Source organism: Chelonia mydas, chromosome 5, assembly GCF_015237465.2.
Source record: "Chelonia mydas isolate rCheMyd1 chromosome 5, rCheMyd1.pri.v2, whole genome shotgun sequence".
NCBI lineage: Eukaryota > Metazoa > Chordata > Testudines > Cheloniidae > Chelonia > Chelonia mydas.
In genome coordinates, this window is record NC_051245.2 from 82,317,913 (window position 1) to 82,344,191 (window position 26,279).

At 37.0% G+C, this 26,279-nt stretch overlaps 1 protein-coding gene across 2 annotated transcripts; it reads left to right on the plus strand.

Moving 5' to 3' along the window:
* Positions 1 to 3,408: 3,408 nt before the first annotated feature.
* Positions 3,409 to 22,082, plus strand: DIRAS2 (DIRAS family GTPase 2). 2 transcript variants are annotated; one of them, XM_043546757.1, is made up of 3 exons: positions 3,409 to 3,925; positions 16,476 to 16,564; positions 18,114 to 22,082. In XM_043546757.1, exon 3 carries the CDS (start codon positions 18,152 to 18,154, stop codon positions 18,749 to 18,751), a length of 600 nt encoding a protein of 199 aa, XP_043402692.1. In that variant the 5' UTR covers positions 3,409 to 3,925; positions 16,476 to 16,564; positions 18,114 to 18,151; the 3' UTR covers positions 18,752 to 22,082. The 2 variants fall into 2 exon arrangements, with proteins under 2 accessions (XP_043402692.1, XP_007056845.1); XM_007056783.4 differs by lacking the exon at positions 16,476 to 16,564 and having other exon boundaries at positions 3,412 to 3,925.
* The last annotated feature ends 4,197 nt before the right edge of the window (positions 22,083 to 26,279 follow it).

Below are 26,279 nucleotides of genomic sequence, written 5' to 3' on the forward strand. Positions count from 1 at the left end.
CTTTACATCTTTTATAGCTCATTAAGTCCTTGCTATTCATTGTACTTTTTGATTGTTTGTATGCCTTATTTCTTTCTTTACTTGCTGCTTTACAATATTCATTCCATGCAGAAACTGGATTTCTGAGTTTGTGGCAATTTGACATCTTGCTTATTGTTAGGTTGACTGCGGCTACAACTCCCTTTATTATATTATCATGAAATTCTTCTAAATTATCACTTATACAATTGGTACTTAGGTACTCAGCACACTTACTCTTAAGAGTCCCCAGTTGGCTTTTCTAAGGCCCAAGGTATGAATTCCTTCAGCGTTTTCAACATTACCGTGGTCGTGATATGTAAGTGGCATAGAGAAGTGATCACTTCCCATTCCATTTTCTTTATAGATTTCCCAGCTGTATTTGCTTGCTATATTGCTTGTTGCAATTCTCAGATCTAAACATGAAAAGGTTCCATCCATCCACCTAATTAAAACTAGTAGATGCTCCACTATTGAGCATTACCAGCTTATGCATGTCAATGAACTGTTTGCCATTTTAATCAGTTTTCCGATTTTCTTACAATTCATTATGGTTATTAAGGTCTCCACAAATAATACATGGGCCTTTGACATCCTTAACTAACTCCTCCAATTCTGGATTGTCTAGTTTTTCCACATGGGTTGTAAACAATATAGATGGGTATAAAGGTACTGTTATTCTGCAGAAGAATCTCAACAGTGTTGTACTCAACACTTAAATTCTATACATCTATTTCAACGTAACTAAGACCTTCTCTTTATAAATATACAGAGCCCTCCTCCGCATGTTATTTCTCTATCACATCTGATTACATCATATTCTGGGAGTCTAAACTATATTTTCTCACTAACCATGTTTCTTGTACACATCATGTCAGGTTTGTCTTCCATTTCAAAAACAGTTTTCTTTAGTTCCTGACCATGTCTTATTAAACTATGTGCATTCTAGCAAAAAAATTGTTAGAACTATGATGTTTAAATGACACTGTTACTTTCATTTAAAATTGTGATGAATGCGGTCTATTGAGAGATTGCCTATATGCAAATACTTTTCTGCTGCTTTCATTATAATTTTTATTTTTTCAATCTTCTTCCCTGTCTGTAAAGTGCAATTAATCAATTCTTTCATAAATGCTGTAAATTTATTTTTGCCTATAAGCACTACATTTTCATCTATTCCCCTTATACTATCTTTCCTGCCGTAAGCTACATATTGTTTTACCAGTAGCTCTTTCTGCTGTCACTTCCTGGCTTTTATATTCCCTATCCCAGCTCCTCCCGCAGCTGGGTTTCACGTGCAATTAGTGCTTATCAATCCCTGGCTTCCCTCCAAGTACATCATATAAAATTAATTGGCCCCTTCTGGTCGACATTAATACACTCAGGGTTTATGTGGGATGGACACCTTGTCACACATGGTATCCCTTTCAATACAAAGATTAATGGCCCACGTATATACAGGCAAATCTCCTGGTAATTTCAATAGGGATATAGCCTGAGTAAGGATTCCAGGACAAGAACTCATGCATGTCAGTATAGGGACTTATCAATCATCTGCAAAGGAAAAATTAATTTTTTGGGTAGGGGAGAATCACACACATTGACCAAAGGAATATTTTGGAGAGGAAATAAATTGAAAAGAATGGGAATCTCAAAAGGACTTTTTCTTAAAAGCAGATGACTCTGATTAGAAAAAAAATCCACTGAAATGTAGTTCAACAGTTAAATCTCCAAGCCATGAATGAAGTTTTAATGTGCAAAAAACTCACAGAAAGACATGGCTCATGAAGGGCTTGCTCCTGCTCTTTCTCCCTTTGAAGTGAATGGCCAAATTCTCATTGATTTCAATGACAGCAGGGTCACAATTCAGATATGTAAACTGGAAAATTATTTATTACAGGCTGTGCCTGCATGCCAATACAGAAATAGCCAAGCTGAATCTGGAGAAGTACTTGTACTCTTCTCTGTCTGATTCAAGCATACGGGGCCAAATTCCACTCTCACACTATGGGGGGATTGCACCAGTGGATCTGAGAGTCCAAGTTGACTTGCTGTATTACAAAGCTCCTAGAGTATGACACTTAGCTATGGAAGGGTGCTTATTGCTGAGCTGGTTACAATTCTGTAATACCACTGGGGCTCAGAGTCACAATCTCTTGTTGGGAAGCAGGTGGGGTAAGGAGGTAGGAAGTTATCTGTACCAACCCTAGGTGCAGACTGCTTCCTCTAGGCACATTAAAATAGTCATAATCTGGTGAAATTTCTACTGTGACACATACATATGTGTACATATGTATACCTTTCATATATGTGTTCAGCTGGTACCCATTAAGATTAATAATGGAGTCATGCTGAAAATAAGCAAAACAAAACCTCATGAAATAAGTGTGTCATTGAATTCCAAACATCAGACCAGCCAGTGCAGCCACGGTGAGTTTACCACTTGCCCCCTTCAGCAGCCATGCAAGGCCTGAAAACTGACCACCTGCAGACCCATTGTGAGGGGCAGACATAGCATAGAAAGGCTGCTCTAGGGTACTTAGCACCACTTGCACCCTGCAGAACCTGTGCTCCATAGCGGCACATTCAGAGGCATCATACAATTGGAGGGATGAGCACAAGGCCAGTTCTTTCAAGACTTCACACGCCTACGTATGACAAGCTCTGAATGAAGGGTTGAGGGTAGAAGATACTGGTGCTCCAAGCCCTGCCACTGAGTTATGGAGTGGTTACTCCCCCCCACCCCCCCAACTGCACAGACAGCCGGTTTTTTTGGTGGCTTTTGCAATGGGTCCTGGGATTTGGCCCTGAACAAAAAACTCTTCTGAATGTTAAAATGGGCATTAGTGTAGAAGAGAAAGGGAGTGACAGCCTTTAGATCAGATTTTCACAACTAATCATGAATATTTACCAGTGCAGGTATAAAATCTATTCATTCATTTTAATATGGTGACTATTCATAAAGAAAAATGAAACTATTTTACTTGTCCCTCCAAAATACCAAAAGCAAACAAGCAAAAAACCTCACTTGCTTCAGGTGAGTGGAATTTTGTAAGGCTGAGTTAGACCATTAGACCAAAAAGTGATTTTTATTTAATTTACAATAAATTATTTTATTTCATTTTTCCAATAAATCTTTGCCAGAAGGGGCCAGTTCCTCACCTGATGTAGATTAGCACAGCTCAGGTGACCTGAGTGGTGCTACACTAATTTACACCAGCTGAGGACAAGTCCAAGCATATCTTGGCGAGCTTTTTAAAGCTAAAAGGAAAGTGCTTGCTCCATATTTAGCTACTTAGAGAAAGGGAGATGTGTGTACATAGATGAATACATACAGCAGTCTTAAAATTACAAAATACTAAATGTTTGGAGGACCTAAAATAATTAAATGTAAGACTAATTGTACAAATAACATGGCAGTTGATAAAGTGACCAGAAAATTCCAGCCCTTAAAAACATATATATGTTCCACAGTTACTCAGTAGGTGGCACTTAAAAGCTTAGATGAGCTTTGCAGTCGCCATTTAAGTACCAGCAGCAGCTGAAGCTGAAGTCAGTCCATCTCTGAGAGAAGAGAGTGTGTGTGTCTGGAGGGAGATTGCAACCAAGCCAACAAAAGCATTAACCACGGCCCAGGCACCCAGAGAGAGAGAGAGATAGAGACAGACACACACACACACACTAGAGTAGGACCAGAACAGCAAGAGCACAGGTAACAGAACAAGGATCAGAAAGCAGCAACCAACAAGACACAAGAGAGAAGCAGCCGGCTGAGTTACAGCTCCTTTATTTAAAAACAGATAGCTGAGGTTTCTCTCGGAGAAAACCCACAACAGAAAGGCTCTACTGCTGGTACTATGACAGGCAGGAACTGAAGAGCATTTGGCAGAGTTGTGTTCCTTCTCAGGTAATCTTCTTAAATCATTTTTCTACTCAGCATTGTATAAGAAACATTAGCTATGTATTAACAGTAGGTGAATTTTTTTTTCTTAGCCAAATCCGGCAGTCTTTCCTCAGGCAAAAGTCCCACTGAAGTCAATGGGAATTTTGCATGAGTGAAGATTGCAAGATTTGGTCCTAACTGCATATCTCATGCAGATGAAATGTTATGTTTATAAGTAATGGTTGGAAAGAAAGACTGGAGCTGGTGACAAGAGTACTGGCTATATGTGGAAAAATGTTTCTTAGTTTACTGGGATATCAGTAATAGCTTTGTAACAACATTTGAAAAATATTTTCATTCAAATACGATGGGCTAAATTCTGCCCTCATTTACACCAATGCAACCCATTGGTTAAAAAGATGTTGTTCTAGTTTAAATGAAGATATTTAACCGTATATGATGGAAAATGGGAGGGGGAAATGTTGAGTATGAATCAAATTAAAAAGATTTTCTCTTTTTCTAAAGCAATAGAACTAAATTTTAGACAGCTCTTGAGTATTCCTCTTGCAGGCTGACTATTTTTATTTTTACTCAACGTCTCACCTTACTCTTATTGCTGTTTTCTCTGTAAAATGTGGGCTGTTATATATGCTGAAGTACACAGTCACAATGGTGTGAAAGTTGAGGATAGAGCAACAAGATTTAAGTAATATCCTTAAAAGTATTTTTTAAAATACACACACAATTATATGCACTAAATATTTATTTGCCTGTATGTACAAACTATATATATATATATATATATATATATATATAGTGCATGTATGCACAATATATATATATATATACACACACACACAAACACACCTCTCAATATAAATGGAACTTTTATGGTTGATCTTTATCGCTACCTTTGCCAGGGTTTACAGATTCAACTGAATCAAAAGTATTTACAGATCCTACAGTTTTTAGATTTGGGTCAACTGGCCATTTCGGTGTTTCTTCACTGACTGAAGGCTTTTTCTGGGGTGTAGGGAACTGCCACCCAGGGTTCCAGTTACATTAACTGTGCATTTTATTAGTCAGTCCTTGGGGACTGTTAGGTGTCTCATTGCTAAGGTTTGTAAAATGAGTGATACCACGAGATTCCGTCCTATCTCCAATTGTATGTAGTCATTTCTAACCACAAGAGAATTTCAGCTGTTCAGCTGTAAATCTATTGCCCTATAGAATCCTAAAGTCTGGGAAAACATTTGAATGATATGTCCAGCTATTTCGTTCTCAACCCTGGGAAGACAGAAGTCTTACTGTTCAGTAGATGTTTTCAATAGCAGGAGGTCTCTTCTTTGTGTTCCTATTTGTGTAGGCATGTGGCCACAAAGATAAGGAACCTTGGTATCACTTTTGACCATGCCCTCTGCATTGAAAGCCAAGAACCGAAGTGATTTTCCCCCAGTTATGCCACACTTTTGTTTTTTCCAAGATGGGCTAATAGCAGAAATGCATGCCTCTGTGACCCTGAGGCTCACTGTAATAACCTCTTCAAAGACCTCTCAGCTAAGATGCACCAACATTTGGCACTTGTTCAGTAACATGACTGCTCACCAGTTTGAGTCATAATGATTATATTACATCTGACCTGTATTCTCTTCGTTTCTATTCTTTAAAGTGGTGGATTCAAATATGAATTGGTACTGCTTGTTTTTAAAGCTTTTGTTGGTGTTGGCTGTGGCCATACATTCAAGACCTGTCTGCTCACTGATCTTTCTGCTGAGAAATATTTGTACTCAGACACATTTGACCATTTGAAGGTCCAACCATTGTGTCCAAAGCTAGCAGATGACCACAATTTTGTTGTGGTATGATGTGAAATGCATCCCCCCCACTGAAATCTCTCTCATTTTCCTCCCAGCACCCTTTTAAAAAGCACCTCACTATTTTCTTGTTCAAATGTGATTTTTACAATGACTATTTGAGGGTCTCTATTTATTTGCTCCCCAACAGTCTCTTTCCCTTTTTTAATAAGACTCTTCAGTGTGTGTGTGTTATAATTCAAAAGGGGCATCATTTTATTATCCTGTATTTGTTTGTGTTTTGCTGTGCATCTCCATGAATGTTTTTGCAGTAGTGGCGAAACTTCTAAAATCAATGTACACATTTGTGCACTTCACCCCCAATTTGCATATGAGCATCCGAGCATTTCCACACCTTAGTTGGAACTGCACTCACATCAAAAGCTTTGATCCAATAGTTTACTGCCTTTACCGTATATTGACATGCTATTCAGTTCTCCAGATTTTTTTTCTTTTAATACTTTTCATCTTTAATCAAGCAAGCATCAATGTTATAGACTAGATCCACAAGGAAAAACAATCACTGTGCATTTGTGAAGGCTGTTACATGATGTTACAAATATGGATCCTTTTTAAACACACATTCTAGTAAAAGGCACCTCATCCACAGCAAAATGTCACCTTTAAAAAAAATCAGTCTATTTGGTTATCTTCAGTTTCAGCATAGCAAGAAAAAACATTATATGGGATCATCTGAGCATTGGCCTGCTAAACCCAGGGTTGTGAGTTCAATCCTTGAGGGGGCCATTTAGGGATCTGGGGCAAAAAAAATTGGGGGATTGGTCCTGCTTTGAGCAGGGGGCTGGACTAGATGATCTCCTGAAGTCCCTTCCAACTCTGATATTCTATCTGTTTTCTGGGGTTATATCGAAGTTTCACATGGAACTGGGGACCAATTAAATTATCTTACTCTAATTGCTGGAAAGACAGCAAATAAGAACTTCCAGGTGAGAACATGTCTTTAAATCTAAATTGAACCTCAACCTATTTTCTGTTTGAGATTATTAAAAAAAAAAATTCAAACAATAAGTCCTTTCCCAGATCTTGTACCACACTTGAATAGGATGTAAAGAAAAAGAAAAGAGCAAAATTTGTCAGCACCTTAAAATGAGGAAGAAGAGACTTATACAAGTGACATGAAGACTCTAATTTTCCTCTCTCACAATGAAAGTCAGCAGCAGCTTCTCTGGAGCAAATGAATTTAATGCCAGAGGAAAACTGATGTAACAGAGATCAATCTCCCAGATTTCCTAAAGGGTGGGAGTGCTGCCAAACCCTGTAGCAGTGAATGCAGCCTACCTAATAGTTATTGCAGCTAATGGGATAGTTTCTGGTTGAGACTGGATTGGTGGCACTGAAGTGCTTGCATCCTTTCGTATTCCTGCTTTAAGATGGATGTGCAGTGCAGCAAGGCAACAGCATACAAAAGGCAAATCCATTTCTGGGTTGTACAAGGTGCTTCAATTTAATGTCCAGTAACTCTGACTTAAAATCAATGTCATGCACAGTTGAGATAAAAATAAAATAAAATAATGTAATTGTATGTTTTTCTTCTCCAAACAAGTCTAACTAGGTTTTTATCTTATTTGAAAAAGTCGGTAATTTCAACAGTCAAATATCAGCTACAGCTGATAACTGAAATATTGAGTATTAAAAATAAGCCCCAATGGAGAAAGATGGTCTCCTTAAAATCTGCCAAATTCCTTCAACCAAACATTGCAAACTTCAATAGAGAATAACTGGGAAAATATTTTTTTATATATAAGTATGTTTCATTGTATTTAATTTACTTATTTATATTTACTTATCATTTAGTCTTAATGATACTATTTTGTTCTTAATTCATGTGTCTTCTTTCTTGGTAATATTGGCTCAAACGAGAAATGAGGGAATATAATGAAACATAGATATATTTACCTCAAACACAGAGAAACTACTCAAAGTCTAAACTAACAAACAAGTTTGTATTATTCTTTTCTTTTTAGTAAACAGTCTTCAGTCTTCTGAAATTCAGGAGATTCCAAAAGGAAGAGATGTGGGTTTTGAAAATAAACGTTGAAATTGTTTACTTTAAAGTAAATCAAAATATAAACTTACAAAACAAATTCAACTTTGCCTGTTCACTCCTGCAGTTTGGCAGCGAATAGATTCGTATGAACAATTAGAAACCCCTTCAGAAACCCATTATTGCTATACAACAGTATACAAATTATACCCAGATCTTATCTTAAATCTTTGTTTTACAAACAGCTTCAAAATATAGTTTAAATCACTGCATTGATTGTTTGGTATTTTGTCTAGGGGTTTTATCTTGTGAAATTGAGATATTAAGACAACGGGCCAGGTTCCAATACCTTTACTCAGACTGAGTAATGCTTTATGCCACAGATAATATAATTGACTTTAATGGGACTATTCTGGAGTAAGGTTCTATTCAACATGAGTAAAGGTATCAGAATCTGGCCCAGTGTTCATGATAGTCATCACGATCTTCCTAGCAATAGAAAATAAAATTTGTTATGGTTTTTCATAAGAAAGGACTACAGGATTTGGCTCAATCTCTAACTGTTCTGCTCCCATTGAAGATCTGGACCAATAGCTTTTTGTCATAACAGTAAAATTAAGCTTTTCAGGACTAAAGGACTGTGCAGTTAGAATAAACAAAACATTTGTAGTTTTTCTGTTATTCCCTCTAGCGAAAAGAAAGTAGTCTGAAGTATGTATATATCTTTATATACATAGTGTATCAGTACATAGTTGAAAGAAAAGGAGTACTTGTGGCACCTTAGAGACTAACCAATTTATTTGAGCATGAGCTTTCGTGAGCTACAGCTCACTTCATCGGATGCATACTGTGGAAACTGCAGAAGACATTATATACACAGAGACCATGAAACAATACCTCCTCCCACCCCACTCTCCTGCTGGTAATAGCTTATCTAAAGTGATCATCAAGTTGGGATTTGTGCTGGAAATGGCCAAAGTTAAGTTAAAGTTAAGCCTGATTTTAACTACCTTGCTAAATTAGAGCCAAAACTATTAAAGATTTTTTTTTTAATTTACGAGCATCAGAAACTAAAAATTAACATGGGGTTTGTTAAACAGATATTGGACTGGTACTCATTATACTGGATAATAGTTTGCCTTTTGGTTTTGTCATTTTATGAAATCCGTTCATATTTACATATGCATTTCTCTAGTGCTTAATCCTCCAATGCATGATGCACTCTGGTCACAATCTAACAAAGCACTTAAACATGTCCTTATCTTTAAGTCTCATGCTCATAATATGGGTATCATCTTTGACTTGGACGTTTCTCTTGGTCCTTACATCCAGACTATGTCTAAATCTTAACAATTCTTTCAGCATAAGATCTGTAAGATATGGCCTTTCGTATCCATCCACACAGCTTAAACTCTTGTCCAGGCTATAATCATGTCTCAGTTACTGATACATGTTTCTCTCTGGCCTTGACAAACATAATCTTGCCCCACTCACATTCATCCAGAATGTTGGAGCAAAAATCATTTCCCTACCCTGTTGCTTTGACCATGTCACACCTCTCTTTGAATCCCTCCATTAGCTCTCCTTTTTCCGTCACATTAACCAAAAGCTGCTTGTCTTCACTTTCAAGACCCTGCATGGCCTCACCCCACCCTACCTATCATCTCCTATTCACCATCAAGATGTTGACTCCCACCTCTGGTCAGCCCACAAGACCAGCCTCTATTGCCCACTTTCAAACAATCACCTTCATACTTTCTCTCATGCTACCCCTCATGCTTAAGAGGCGCTCCCCATAAACATCCATAAAGCTACCTCATTATCCTCCCTCAAAACTCTCCTCTGCCTTAATGCCTGTAAAAAATTGACAACAAATAGGCCGCTGGTATGCTGAGACCACAGCCTATCATGCTGACCATCGTCATCTTTGTTTCTTGTATTTCCATCTTTCTCCATCTGTTGTCTCTTGTCTTACACTTAGATTGTAAGCTCTTTGGGGAAGGGACTTTCTTTTCATTCTGCGGTTTTACAGCTCCTAGCGCAGTGAGGTCCTGGTCCATGACTACGGCTCCTAGGTGCTATGGTAATACAAATAACATTGTCCTGGGTTAAAAACTAGTCAAGATTTTATTATTAATATGATATCAATATAGAATACTTTTTTCACTTTACTGAGGGAAACGTCTTCCTAGAAAATGTCTTCTGTACAATATTTCATAGGTGTTCAAACAGTTTTAAAGGACACTCATTTGGAATATTATTTGAACCTCTTTTAACCATACAGGTGCAAACTTTGTTTCTACACAATTAAGCTAACCTCAGGAGAAATGGCATGCATTGGAACTTATTGTTCTATGGATATTTTATCTTTGAAAAAACATAGAAATTAATGACTGCTCATTGAAAATATGCCAGTTACTTTGCAAAATCAGAGCATAGCTTCTGTAATCAATGAATGATATAGCTGCTGGGTTCTGCCTCCTTTAAATGCTCATTTGTCTTTGAGACAGAAGTGTAGGGCTCTTGTTCTTAAAAAAAAATACTTTCAATATTAAAGTCACTGTTTTATTTGCATATTTTGGGACAGATCCTCCATTGCAGTATAACCACTGTATTTTGCATTGTGGATGAAATCTGCTATGAAGCCAGTGTATCCAGCTTGAAAAGATCATCCCAGTTCAAGAGAGATGCTCTGGTGGCTTGGACAGGCTTTATGCTCTCCCCTTCGTTGCTAGTATCAGAGAAAGGAAGATGGGTGGTAGCTGAACAAGAGTGTGTGTGGCCACTCCAATTCATAGGTTTTATTTAAAGCGATTATGCTCATCTAGTCCAATCTCCTGCAAAATACACATATTCCTACCTGTGGTTTTGACCCCATAGTGCTGTTATCAACCCTTTGGCTGCTCTAACTTAATACAGGGGGACCAATCCCGCATAAATCAGTGAAGTTCACAAGTGAGCTTTAAGCAACTTTTGTACCCCCTTCCAGTCAATTTGCATTGTGTACAGTTCGGAACATAGGTAACCCTTTTGAGTAGTTTGAGTTTGTGCATCTTACAAAATACGTGGAGTGGAAGACATCCTTATTCTCAAAAAACAAGCAAAAATTATTGAAGAGAGCATCCCAGACAGAAGATGGAGTGTGAGGGCCCAGAGCCTTATTTTGATTTCCCTGTACAGAAGCTAATGCTGTCCACTGTGAAACCACATTATTCTACTACCTCCTGACTGGATTCACACGCAAGCCAATTAGTCAGTATTGCCTCTCCCATTTACCGCAATTTGATTGTGACTACCTTTCATCATGAACCCTGACCAACGCTAATCCCGCTTTTGCTCATGGTCCCTGAACAAAACTCTTGAAGTCTAAAAGCCTCCACTGAATCACTGATCCAGTTAGTAACTCCCTTCCTCATCCCACACACAGTAACTTTTCCAGTGACTACTTCAAAGCAATTCTAAACCCAAATAAATAATCATCTTTCCAGTGTCCAATAATAGAACATCATTCGGTCAACATGACCCAGCATATTCAGAAATAATCACATAATTTCTAATCGCTGCACCCAATGACCTAGACAAAAATCACTGATTTCCTTTTTAATTATATTTTTTCACTGTCAAGAGCTTTTTTGCTACATGCATGCCTTATACCCAGTATTCAGAAAAAATGTTCAATCGGACTAAGTTATAGCTCTGATTTCACAAAGTACTTGTAAACACATACTCACCTCCATCTCTGTGCAGCAAAGCACTTTTGCAACTGCTTAAATGCTTTGCTGAACAGGGACCTAAATCACTTGAACAGACTCCCTTTATTTCTATAACCCAATACTTTGTGGGCACCAACCATCTGACCATTACCCCCTCTCCATTATACACCAACAAGCATATCAAAGGCTATTAAATTCTGGGACACACAAAGAAGATTTGGTATTAATTGATCATACAACATGCGCATTATTCTTATAGAGAATTCTACATTATTATCTGGCTTTAATTTAGCTGAACGCTAGCACTGGGCGGGATTCCTAGCTCATTGAAAAATACATAGGCGTGCCTGCATACACAAATGTGCTTGGGAGATCTTTTATCACTTGTTCTAATAAAAATTAACAAATATTGACCAATGGCAAAACTCTAAAGCCAAATGCATTTTTTAAAGATACTAATCCTCCCATTCCCAGGTTGCCTAACCACATGCTCTTTTCACCCAAACTTCAGCACTGCTGCGGTGGTCGTCCCAATCATGCATTAATATATCTCAAAAGAATGTAATTACTCAAGCTGGAGTTGGTGAGAATACAGGGGTTGACAACTGTACTTATGAAAAGTACCAGGGGATCTTTAATCACCAGGGTCTTTGTTTTACATCTCATCTGAAAGATGACATCTCCAAAAATTGTGTCCCTTTCACCACATTGTCATTCTCTACTGACTCAAAGGACACCTAACAAGTCACCGGCTCCCTTTCCTGCTTCATCTAGGTGTTCCTTAGAGGTTTTCAATCCTCTTGCTGATCCTGCTTACTAGCTTGTGAGATCTGACAGCATAAGGTAGAATAGCTGCGGGCAAAGGGAATGCACAGCAATACCGTTAAGAGGTTCCTGGAATATACTTCATTCTAAATTCTATATTGCATAGCAGGCATTAAGAAAACCCAAAGAGATCACAGGTCAATTGGCTTAATGACTTTTTGCACCACTTAAATGATCTGACCAAAGCACAATCGTACCATAGCTTTGAAGTCCCTCTTCACATCACGACATGAAGGATTTTGTTACATTTAATGTCAGACACCAGGAGATTCCCCTCCTTTACTACAGAGAAGGTTAGATCCAAAACAGTTGAAATACATATGAAACCTACACTTTGCAAAGGGATATTAATAATAAATAAAAGACCTTTTTAAAAACCTTAACGTCCATTGTCCAATAGCCTCCTGGAGAGCATGGAGTTGCCATCGTGCAGAAAAACTTTAAAACACGGTAGTTATCAATATATGGATTAACTAAAAACAAGGCAATTTGCTATAGTATCTTATCAAAGCAGAGGCTGAATATGACAAAACACTCAGACAACAATTTTGTTTTCTGTCTTTTCAGACAAACTGAATGCATGAGATAATTTTAATTACTTTCATTAGGTCTTGCACTCTATACACCATGTCTCAACCTATGTGACTTGCCTAGTAGCTTTGTATTATTCTTAAATGCTCTGAAGAAAGACAGAAGTTATTTTGAGTTAATATTTTCTCCTGGGTGAGTTTCTGCTCTAACCTACAACTACATTGCAACTAGCACTGTGAAAATATTCTTTCTGCTGATAAAAATGGCATGAACAATCCCTCTGTCAGACCCTCAGCTGGTGTGACTTGGCAGTGGAGCTGTGATTTGACTTCAGTGGCGCTATGACGATTTACACCCACTGAGGATCAGACCCATATATTTACAAAGTATTTTTTTTATTCACCACTAGAATTAAAGATGCTTTTGACAGGCACAGAATCTTTGGGTTGCAAGAAAAAAAAAAACTTTTAGCTGTTACATTTTCCCTTTAAAAGTGTCATGTTTCCACCTGGGGCAAAAAAATTTTTAAAAATTCACTATTTTGCCATGAAAACAGGAACAAAAAATATCATTTTTGTCATGAAAATTTTTGTTCACTAATAAATATGATGAAATTTTGCCTATTATTTAACAACCAAATGGTCATGAAAACCTCTGCTTATGACTGCTCACAAGTGAGGTCCACTTTAAAATAATTTTGGCCATTTGCTCTATCTTTTCTTTACCTGTCTGCCTTAACCGGTCAGCTAGACTTTTTTCTAATGAATTTTAATGCAGCAAAAAGACACTATCCAGATATGGCTATATTAAATAAATGTACAGTTAGGCGCAATGAAGCAGATAATTACATGCACAAATATGTAGATCTATTTTCTCTAGTACGAAAAACGCCATACTCTTCAGATGCACCCATATGTTAGTGCTCCAAGGTAGGTGTTTAGTTTTGTTTAGATTCTTAGGCACTAAAAGGGAGTCAATAGTACCTTTGCCTTCATTGACTATGGGATGACTCATGTGAGTGCAGACTGCAGAACTGGAGAAGACAATAGGAATTCCATTTGCAGAGTGCTTTCAGAATCTGGTTACTTATTTACATCTGCTGAAGTGCCACCTTCTGAAAATATTCAGGTGCTGGAAAGCAGAAGTGCCTGCCTGATTAGTGACGTATGTGCTTGTTTTAGGCATGCAACTCAATATGACAGGTGTATACCCAGAATGGGCTTTGCTCTCTCTCTCTCTCTCTCAGCTACCTGCATTTGTATCTCAGCAAGTGTATCTGCATGTCTGACTAGTGTGTTATTTACACTTTATTTCATGGTCAAGAACAGTCCTTGTAATCATCTTGTACTTTCTGGGCTGCCTATTCCTCAAAAATGCAACCACTCCATGACTGTCCTACCACTGAGACATGGTCTTCCATGTCTTCTCTAGTCTCCATCTAGATCAGAAAGACTATGAAAGCATAGTTATTCACTAAGCACACCTTTTATATAATTCCATCTCTAAAATTCTGTTTGGAAACTGATGAATAGGGCTAAACTCATTATGACAGAGGTAAGTGAATTAATCACTGCACTGAAAGTTTATGGTTGCCTAGGACCCAGTGACTATCACCTGATTACATTCAATATGGACAAACAGAGGACATTTCCAACCAGTAATACACACACATATACGCATTTATATATATTGTATACACACACACAAAGCTCTAAAGGGGCTAATTTCCCAAAGCTGATAAAAAAGATGACTGAAAATTGAAAACATGAGTTCTAGATGGCCCAAAATGCACAATTCCACAATCAAGAAAGAAGACAACATTGACTGAAAGCCCATCCTGGTTCAGTGGCAATGTGAAGGCAGTAATTAGAAATAAAAAAAGCAATATATAACAAAGAGAAAAAAGGGAAACGAATAGCAATCAATGAAAATGAGAAGTTATAAAGTATAGATAATTGATAAAATAGGATGAAGACATAGAATCATAGGACTGGAAGGGATTTGGAGAGCTCATCTAGTCTAGTATCCTGCACTCAAGGCAGGACTAAGTATTATCTAGACCATTCCTGGCAGGTGTTTGTCCAACCTGCTCTTAAAAATCTCCAGTGATGAAGATTCCACAACCTCCCTAGGCAATTTATCCCAGTGCTTAACCACTCTGACAGTTAGGAAGTTTTTCCTAATGTCCAACCTAAACCTTCCTTGCTGAAATTGAAGCCCATTGCTTCTTGTCCTATCCTCAGTGGTTAAGAAGAATATTTTTTCTCCCTCCTCCTTGTAACAACCTTTTATGTATTTGAAAACTGTTATCATGTCCCCTCTCAGTCTTCTCTTTTCCAGACTAAACAAACCCAATTTTTTTAATCAGGGAAAAATCCATGGCTAACAGGAGTAAGAACATAAGGAGATTTTTAAAGTATATTAGGAACACAAGAAATCTTAGAAATAGTATAGGTCCATTACTAAATGGAGATTGTATAATTGTTGTTAATGATCCAGAGACAGAAGAAGTGTTCAACAAATATTTCTGTTCTGTATTTGGAAAGCAGGAGGAGGATAATGTGGTTGGATCACATCTGTACTTTCCAGTCTATTAGTAACCAAACAACAATATCTACTAGGGATAAACATTTTAAAAATCAGCAGACCCAGATAATTTGCACCCCAGAGTCCTAAAAGAACTGGCTAAGGAGGTCCCTGGCCCACTGATGTATTTTATTAAAAATTAACATGGGGAAATTCCAGAGCACTGGAAGAGTGCTGTCATTCTGCCACTATTAAAAAAAAAATAGGCTTGACTACCTATAAGCTTGTTAGTCTAACATCAGTAGAAAAGCTGATGTGGGATTTTGACTAATAAAGAATTAAAGGAGAGGAATATAATTAATGCCAGTCAACCTGCTTTTATAAAAATAGGTCTTTTTAAACAAACCTGTTTCATTCTTTGAGATTACAAATTTGATTGATAAAGGTAACTGTAGATGTAATAAGCATACTTTTTAAAATATATTCGACTTAGGACCACGCAACATTCTGATTTTAAAATTCAAATGATAAAATATCAATAAAGCACATGTTAAATGGATTAAGAACTGGATAGCTGACAGATATCAAAAAAATAGTTGCCAATGGAGAATCCTCATCAAATGTGGGTGGAGGTTCTAGTGTTCCAGAGAGCCTGTAATAGGCTCAGTGATCTAGGAACAAAGAATGCAGGCCAGACCTACAAAATGGGGGACTGTATCTGGGAAAGCCGTGACTCTGAAAAGGAGTTATAGGTCATAGTGGGCAAGCAATTCAACATGAGCTCCCAGTGCAATGCTGTGGCAAACAGGGCTAATGCAATCTTTGGATGTATAGACAGGGGAGTAGTGAGTAGGAATAGGGAGGCGATTTTACTTCTGTGTGTGAAATTGGTGAGATCAATACTAGAATACTGGGGATACCAAAACAGCATATATTTTTTAAAATGATGTTGAAAAATTGGAGAGGGTGAAAAAAACTCTCCAACATGATTTGAGAGCTGGAGAAAGTACCTGACAGTGAGAGGCTTAAGGAGCTCCATCTGTTTAGTTTATCAAATAGGGTGACCCGATGTCCCAATTTTATAGGGACGATTCTGATTTTTGGGTCTTTTTCTTATATAGGCTTCTATTACCCCCCACGATTTTTCACATTTGCTGTCCGGTCACCCTATTATCAAAGAGAAGACCAAGAGGTGACTTAACTACAGTGTGTAAGTACTTTCCTGGGAGAAAATACCAAGTAACAAAGAGCTCTTCAATTTTTTGATCAAAGGGATAACAAAAACAAATGATGGAAACTGAAGCCAGACATTCAAATTGGAAATAAGGAGTAACTTCTCCATCTCTTGATGTTTTAGAGACATGCCTTTCTGGATGATATGCTTTAGTCAAACAAGTTATTGGGCTCCACACAGAGGTAACTGAGTGAAATTTAATGGCCTGTGATACACAGGATGTCAGACTACATGATCTAAGGGTCCCTTTCTGGCCTTAAACTCAATTAAATTATGAACTATCCTTCCTTTATTCTCTGCTTCCCCTTTTAAGGTCCAATTTGCCCGCCCTTATGCCAGCATAAGTCTCACTGAAATTCAGAGAAGTTTTGTATCATTCAGGGCCTGACAAACACCCACTGAAGTGAATGGGAATTTTTCCATTTTTTATAAATGGGTACTGTGTCAGTCCCAAAGTCAGCAGGATTTAGCCCTTAGATAAACCCATGGTTATAGCCAAAGTTTCTCTAATTCTGGAACTACCATAGTTAACAGAACCTTGGATACCTTTTTACAAATGGAATACATTTATTGTTATTATGACCAGATTTATAGTTAGTTGCTTAGGGAGAGATTTTTGGTGACAGGTAATCTTGCTGAACCTACTGAACTTCAAGGTTGACAGAGAACTCGCTACCAAGTATGCCGTGCAGTATCATTCCTTTGATAGAGTTGACAGTATGATTCTTTTCAAAGTCCTATGAAGATGCAGATATCTCTTTTCTGGTAAATATAGACCAATATTAGCATGCAAAAATTATAATGTGCAATAAATAAAATCAGAATCAAAAGCTATAGTTTCCCTCTTGAATTATAAATGAGCATGCTCATTTAGGAAATAAAACAATATTTTTGAGGTAAAGCCAAAGTGGTGAAAACCCCCAAAGGCAGACTATGAAACACTTAGTGCTACCAATGAAATATTAGCCCTTATCCATTAGTTTTAAGTTTTGCTTCTGAAAGGTATGAATTGTACAACACTGGAGACAAATTCTCTATTCACAGAAGAGGTGTAACATGGGCAGAAGGATAAGTTCACACACACTGGTCTCCCCATCAATATGCCTCAACAATGACCTGTAGTGAGTCTTCTATCGGTGAGAGTGTAACTCCATCTCCATAGCAAATTCAGTCTCTTGGTAGATAGACTGTCAATAAGGACGTTAAATGGATGGGTATGTTTTGGGCTATGTACCTTTGCCCACTAGAAACTGGACTTAAAGTTACACATTCAATTTACAAAGGCCACCAGATAAGCACAAAATAGCAGCAATTTTCATCCATTATCAACCTGCACTGGGTTGGAATCCAGAAAGAGTGCTGAGATGAATTGCTCTATAGCCCTTGATCAGTCCTTTTGAGTCATTATGTATTATTAATGTGCCATTACTTCAGTCATTTTCTCAAGTCTTTTTTACCATAGAAGTTATAAAGCATTTTCCCCATGGAAAGCTGAATTAATATTTTGTTGCATTTTCCTTTCTAGGTTTCCCCCCTAGTTGAGCATCAGATACAGTGAAAAGCATGCCTGAGCAAAGCAATGATTACAGGGTGGTGGTGTTTGGAGCTGGAGGAGTTGGCAAAAGTTCCTTGGTCTTGAGGTTCGTCAAAGGCACTTTCAAAGAGAGCTACATTCCCACCATTGAAGACACCTACAGGCAGGTGATCAGCTGTGATAAGAGCATATGCACTTTGCAGATTACCGACACTACTGGGAGCCATCAGTTTCCAGCCATGCAACGTCTGTCTATTTCCAAAGGACATGCTTTCATATTGGTTTTTTCAATCACCAGCCGACAGTCCTTGGAGGAACTCAAACCCATCTATGAACAAATCTGTCAGATTAAAGGGGATGTGGAAAGCATTCCAATTATGTTAGTGGGAAATAAAAGTGATGAAAACCAAAACCGAGAGGTGGAGAGCAGTGACGGAGAAGCCATGGCCAAGAAGTGGAAGTGTGCCTTTATGGAGACTTCTGCCAAGTTGAACCACAATGTGAAAGAGCTGTTCCAAGAGCTGCTAAACCTAGAGAAACGCAGGACTGTGAGTTTACAAATTGATGGTAAAAAAAGCAAACAGCAAAAAAGGAAAGAGAAGCTGAAAGGCAAATGTGTGCTCATGTGAAACTTGCACAGTTATAAAGCAACCATGTAGTCTCATTCTTTCTGACAGAACCCAACGTGAAACCTATAGACAATGAGGAACCATGTAAAATCCTATTTATTAGTAGCTGTTATGAAAGAAATACACTAGATTTTTTTAAAAGAGGAGTTTATTTGCTATGAAAAAAAACTCCCAGCAACTCAAAACATAGTTAGAAAATAAAATCAAGAATGAAAAAGGTAGGAAAGGATTTCTAATTTTAAAGCAAATAGAAGAAAAATTAATTCCTTATTAACAATATACTGCACTATGGAAGGACTGGAAGTCAATTACTTATGTTTATTATGCTGTTTGCATAGAACTGTAATGGAAGGTGATATATCTACATAATGCAGATTTAGAAGAGAAGGAAATGCCAATGAAGAAATCTAGAATGTATAAATGCATGTTGGATTAATTTATCATAGTCTTCAAGAATGCTGGAGATAACACAAATATTTTTCTGTACAAGTCTTGGTGCTGACTGTTCATGGTTGAAGGGTGTGGGGAAGAAAATAACCCTGGAGCTACCAATTTATAAACTATTGTACATTTGAGGGAAATAAAGGGGTTATGCAGCGAAATGTGATATTGATTCTCCACTTACCATATTATGTCCCTCCTTAGTATTATGCTGATGTGCAGTGTTTGAACTGAATGATGGGGAGGGGGGAAAATCTCCTTGGGTCAGCGGGAGATCATCCCCTGCTCTCTGGACCCAGCTAAACCATCATTTCCAGGGATGGTCTGAACTTCTGGCCCAAGATATTTCCGAAGAGCAAATATTTGCCTTTGGAGCATGTCAGTTTATATCATATGGTGTGCAGATGGGGGAAAATTTTCCCCCAGGAGGACATACTCTGGACTCCCTCTACAAAGGCCTCTGTGGAAATTATTCAGTTCAAACATTTCTGATAAGAGCACAATATGATTGATTAATGAACAGATTGTCTATAGAATTGCAGGCAGGCGTGTGCGTGTGTGAGAGAGAGAGAGAATGATTTTGCTCATATTGCCAGATTTGCCAAATCAAACTTCTGTATAATTACTGCATCTGAATTAGGATTTTGCCTGCATCTTATGATAAACATACACTAAACTATTAGATTTATTGTCTTTAAATTGGCAAATGGGAGTTATATTTATTATTTAAATTTGTGGTCTGAACAACTGAGACTATTCAGGGAACCATAGCTGGCTGTCTTTACTTAGAGAAAACTTTTATTGGTCCCATCTCTAGTGGCATTAATAGAAGACTTGCCTAAGTAAAGACTACAGGATTTGGCACATTAACAGTTCAGTCAAAAAGTGAGTTACAATGCAATACTAGGTTCACAATAGAAAAAACAGGTTAAGACTTTTTTTTTTAAGGAAAACTGCTTTTTTGCAGTCTGAGATGGAGAATAAGTATATTTAATGTGAGTTATTTTGAAATCTCTCCAAAGTTTTTTTTTTTTTTTTTAAATACACAACATGAATGGTTTGCTCTATATTCTACAACTAACAGCAAAGTGAAGACCATCAAAGATGAAAAAAGCACATTAATTTTTTTAACGGCTATGAAATTGTATATTCTACAGTTTGTACCTTTCTGCTTTAAAACAAAAGGTATTTTTCACAAACGTGCATGTCAAAAGCATATTATTGTAAAATGCAGTCAGATATGAGGAAATTTTGCATGCATGTTACATTATAAATGTCTTATAAAAGCAGTTTAAATGCAGTATTCACTTTAGAAATAATTACCTTGTTCTTAAAGTGATTTCTTGTTTACCTTCCAACTTCCAAACAGAAATGCAACCAGTTAGTTACTGGATAGCATGGTAGAAAAGGATTGTAGCAGGCCAGCTGCCAGCACTGCTGTTCTCAAAAGAGAGAAGAACTTAACTGTTGTAATTCTCTCTGGGCAAAATCCTGGCTCCACTGAAGTCAATGGAAAAACTCTCACCGACATTAGTGGGGCCAGGATTTCACCCTCTGACCTAATTACAGTAGATCTAGAGAATTGTAACTCTGCCGCTAATTCCCAGCTGCAAGAGCTACTGAGCCAGTTTTTCCTTTTAATCCTTAAAATAATCACATACGACTGAATAAGGAAAAGAAATGAGAAAATTGGAGTGAGTATAACAAACAGGCTTAAACTCTTCCTTCACCTTTTGATATTCACATTAAAATGAAATTCAGGATTTCTCTAGTCAATTGACCATCTAAAACAATTCTTAAATGTATGAAGGATTCTGGAATTGTTTTATATTGCTGAGTGATTTTTCTCTCAGACAGGCTATTGAAAAAACAAACAGTATTGGAAGAACAGTGATGTGACACATTTATCAGTGGTATATTTAGTGGGAATTACATAGATGTTTACTCTGTTTGTAAGCTAATGGTTAAAGTGGTTAAAGATCCTCATCTTCCTAATTTTGGACTCCATTAACAAAATGGAAAATAAAAGAATGACTATGTTTAAGAAATATTGTTGCAGCCAGCAACAAATTAAAAAAATGAGCCACAGACAGAGCTCAACTGTATGGCAATTGAACTCCAATTGATGCTAGTAGTCATTGTGAATATGTGTCAAAGGCACGATTGTGTTTGACTTGTGTCTGAGAACTTTTTTTGGTATGCTACATTTATATGATAGCTGTATAGAAACAAACTAAAAAGTCACCTTAAAGACAAAGAGCCTTATTACAATATTACTTACTTGCTTTTACTTTGATGAAGTTATTCATAATTTACACTTGTAAATGAGATCTCAATCAGGCTCAAAGTGCATGACTATATCAATATTATTGGACCAAATACCATCCTGGACTTCAGTGGCAGACAGAGATTAGCAGTTCTGCAGTGAGAGTAGAAATAAAACAAGAAAACCTGTTTCTGTTAGGGTTAAGGACCATTTCCTTTGACTCCCATTGGATTCCTCTCCAACAATATAATAAGCCATGATTTATTTCATGCACTTGCATGTATTAAAGCAAGGTCAGTATAGAAGCAATATTATTCATGGACCACTGACTCTAATGTATTTTATACCCTTGCATTGCCATTACAGTTTATAATACTAAAATGTTCATATCTGTGAGCTGGTCAAAAATATTTGTTTTGCTATTACTGATACAGATGTTCTTTTTCTTTATAGAACAACCAACAAAAAAAAAACAGGGGAAATAAAGAGAAAATACAGTTTTGTTATATTTTGTGTTTTCCTTTGAAATGTGATACCAATATACATAAGTTCTCTGAAAATGTACATAAACAACATTGCATACTGAATGCAGTATTGTAGCTGTGTTGGTCCCAGGATATGAGAGAGACAAGGTGGGTGAGGTAATATCTTTGACTGGACCAATTTCTGTTGGTGAGAGAGACAAGCTTTCAAGCTTATACAGAGCTCTTCTTCAGGTCTGGGACATATAACCCAGCTATATACAAGGTGGAACAGATTATTTAGCATAAGTAGTAAACATACATTTCAAGGGACCATTCAAGGTGAAATGGCCTCTTAACACCACTCCAGTCTTAGGTGGGAAAGAAAAAAAGCTGTGGGAGTGGGGGGGAGGGAGATTAAGTGGGTTATAGATTGTTGTAATAAGCCATGAAGTCAGTGTCTCATACTTAGTTCATGATTTTTGGTATCTAGCAAGGTTATGAATTTATGAATTCCCAGGCTCATCTTTTGAAGGAGTTGTGCAGGTTTCGTTTGAGGATGAGGACTGAGAGGTCAGATATACAGTGATCGCTTTGTGAAAAGTGTTCGCTCACAGTTGCTATGGTGTTTTTGTCTTATTTTTCTGTGTGAGTTAATTCTACAGCATAGTGATTGTCATAGTGCACTGGATTAGGTACACCGCATATTGTGATAAGCATGTGTAGGACCCATGGATCTTGAAAGGTGTGTTGTGGAGAGTGTTGATCATCATAACAGTGGAGAGAGGTCTATAGGTTTTGCATATGTTCTGTCAGGATCTGGTGCTGCTTTGACTTGGTGTGTCCTGGTCTTTGGGGAGTTTGCTTCTGATGATGAGCTTGGAGAGGTTGCAGGGTTGTTTGAAGGCCAGCAGAGTGTGTTCAGGAAAGATTTCTTTCAGGATGTGATCCCCATAGATTATGGGATGTAACTGTCTGATGATACTCCATATGAGTTCCATATAACCCATTTAACCCTCTGCCCTATGACTGGAGAGGTATTAATGGGCCATTTCACCTTGAATGGTCCCTTTAAATGTGTGTTGTTTACTTATGCTAAACAATCTGTTCCATCTTGTATTTAGCTGTGACACTCTGAGTACCTTTCCCAGACCTGAAGAAGAGCTTTGTGTAATCTCAAACTTGTCTCTCACTCTAACAGAAGCTGGTCCAATAAGAGATATTATCTCACCCACCCTGAGAATATTGAAGACCTGTAAGATCTACAGTGAATTTCAGCACCATGCAAACATGATATGGACAAGTCAACTATTCACAAAGCATGAATTTTATATATGTATGTGAGATATTAAGATATATAGTTATCATCCAAATGTATTTATTGCCATTTCATTATCTAATATATTTTATTCAAAACTACCAATATAAAGTCATTTGAACCTACAAGTTTCTATGTTTCCAGTGATGTTCTGAATATTAAACCAGACAAAATAAAGTTTTAAATTACAAATACATGCTTGGAAAATAGCCTTCTTTATTAACTGTAATAGATTTGGTTCATTTGTAGTTTGAATGAATTTTTCTTGAGACTGGGCAGTGGTGAAATTCCCTAAGGCAAAATTCATTTATACAAATATTTGGCAATTTCCCCACATCTGTAGCTGTACAAATCAGACTCCTGGAAAATGTCTGACTAAGAGGAATTATTTTATGTGCATTATGTGCCAATGACCATGTGACTGCTGTCTTACCTCCCTCCCTGATCTCTTCCCTAATATCCCCTGCCTCTCTGGTATTTGCCCCAAAGTTTTCCCTCTTACAATGACAGTAAAACAAAGAGATCTATAATTTCTAAGCAACTTACTTCCTCCATATACTCCAACCAGGTTGTGTGGACTTCAATGAGCCACTCTCCAGGTCATCTAAAAGCAGAGCAATTCTGTAAACTTCTTTACATTCAATCATCTCAAAAGGCTCTCCTGCATAATATCAGTCATGTGTCCAGTGACTGTGTAAAATTTTGAGACATAAAATATGGATGTTACTATTACTCCTCCCCTCCTACGTAAAGGTGCTCCCCACCTCTGCCAAGAAATGTGGCATGGCAAAGAAAATATAACCACATCACTTTTTAGTGGCATGAATTGCAGTACAGTGCATTTGCAGCATTTTCTTATTTTATTAGAGTAATATGCTTGCTTTGAAGTCTAACACTTAAGTTACCTCATGAGAGATATTTATTATTTACATAAGCAAATGTTGTTTCTAAACAGGTGTTCATTAGTACACAAAAGAATTAAAGTATAGGTGTCAATTTTAAAACAGTAAACAAAAATGCACAGTTGATGTGTTGTTCAACTGCTGAGTTTTGAAGGCAAAAATCACATCACTGTGCATGAATTTTGAAAGGAAACTAAGATGATTTTATCCTTAGGAAAGGATCATCCCTAAAATTCTTACTTATTAACATTTGCTTCTGATACGCACAATGTTGTAGGCTTGTTCCACAGTGTTTCCATGCACAATCATATTTCATATACCTACCAATCTCTCCTTTCGATCACCATTTATCACTCTAATTTCCTGTCAAGTCATATACTCCTTGTGTGCATAAACACTGCCCCAGGACGGATAAAATCCAATTTTAAAAAAATCAATTTTAAAATTTCAATTAAATACAAGTTCATTTAAAAATATATCTATTTAAAATTAAATTTGAAATTTTCAACTTAAGGGCTAAATGTATGAAAATCGTCTACATTAAATATAAAATAATAAGCAGCAAGCAGTACATGTTTGCTGCCACATTTTAAAGAAAGTGAAACTGCTGAACTGGTAGAAGTCACTGGCTAACCACCTGGAACCAGAGTTTTTTGAAGAACTACACCAGCTTTTGACAGCAGTAACCTCTTCTGCAGAAGCAGAGAGAATATTTTATTCATTTCAGTTGATTCAACTAATTTGGTTCACTGACTAGCTCAAAGTTAAGAAACTGATTGGGAGTTGAAAAATCAAGAAAGCTTATTTTCCTCTTCCAATCTATGACTAAAACTAGGTGTGAGAGGATGAGATCTATTAGTTCTAAAATCTTGAATGACATACTGACTGGGAACAATCTGTTCAATTCACTAACTACAGTTAATACTTCCTTTGTAAATTAGTTAGCTTTAGATACCAAATATGTTTTGCTAAACTTTTTTTCTTATGTATCAAGCACATTTATTGTAATTTTATTTAATAACATTAAAATGCTGGTTTGTGCATTTCTAATTGATTTTGAATTTCCATCCAAACAGAGCTTGACCCCAATCACAAGTAAAACATTAATGACCATCTATACACGAGTCACCGTTTTCTAATACAAAAAATGTAAACATTTAAGAATCTCGATAAATGTGAGTTAAGCTATACAATTGCTTAAATAAATGTGTGTAGATGTAGTGTGTCTTTCTGGTTAGCAAAAAGCAGCACCAAATTTAGGGTAAAGGCTATATTTAATTGCAAAATTAACATGTTTTAAATTGTTACCAACCAATGAGAAGCAACCTCTTTTTAGGAAAATACTAAAAAGTACAAATACAAAACACATTTAAAATCAATTATTTAAATCAAGATTTCCTGCTTGTTGATTTAAATCATGATTAAAATTGGTGACTTAAATTGCTTTGTTTTAAATCAATCCACCATGCTCTATCCTCATTGAAAAGGGCATGAACATTTATATTTAAATGTCTCATTTAATTAATTGCTATCGTAACTGAGTCCCACTGACATTCCATATACATAAGCATGCTATTTTCTAATCTGTCAAGTGCATTTATTTAATACATGGTTTTCTATTTTTTCTTGTCATTATCTATCATTATTAACATTAGATATTTGTCAGCAGCACCTTATTAGCTATGTATCTATCCAATCCATCAACACAATATCTAAATGCCAAGCTGTTAAAGGTGCAGCTAGATATCTATAACAGCCTATGTACAAAAGGGTTTTCTGAAAGACCATTGTGCCCCTGCTGTATTAAGTAGTGTTTGCACTGGTCTGTCACCACATATAATGAACAAATGAAGAACTCATAGTAGAAGTGGAGGTAAAAAGATTTCTTGCCTTCCAGTAAGATATATTTAGGCCTCATTCAGATGCTGCAGGACAGGTCTAACGCGCCCCTCACCAGCACAGCTTTTGCTTCACAACCTGGCACTTCATAGAATGAAAGATTACAGAAAACTGCTACACAAAAAATTCCATCTAATTTTCACAGTTTGACTGGAAAAAACAGGAAGTCAGGAACTGAAGGTGCCATTTTGAGTGCAGAGGATGTGGCAAATGTTCTTGTGCATACATAGGAGGATCTAGA

Bases quoted from the DNA above. Each gene is read 5' to 3' on its own strand.
- DIRAS2 (XM_043546757.1), top strand. From the start codon at position 18,152: ATGCCTGAGCAAAGCAATGATTACAGGGTGGTGGTGTTTGGAGCTGGA.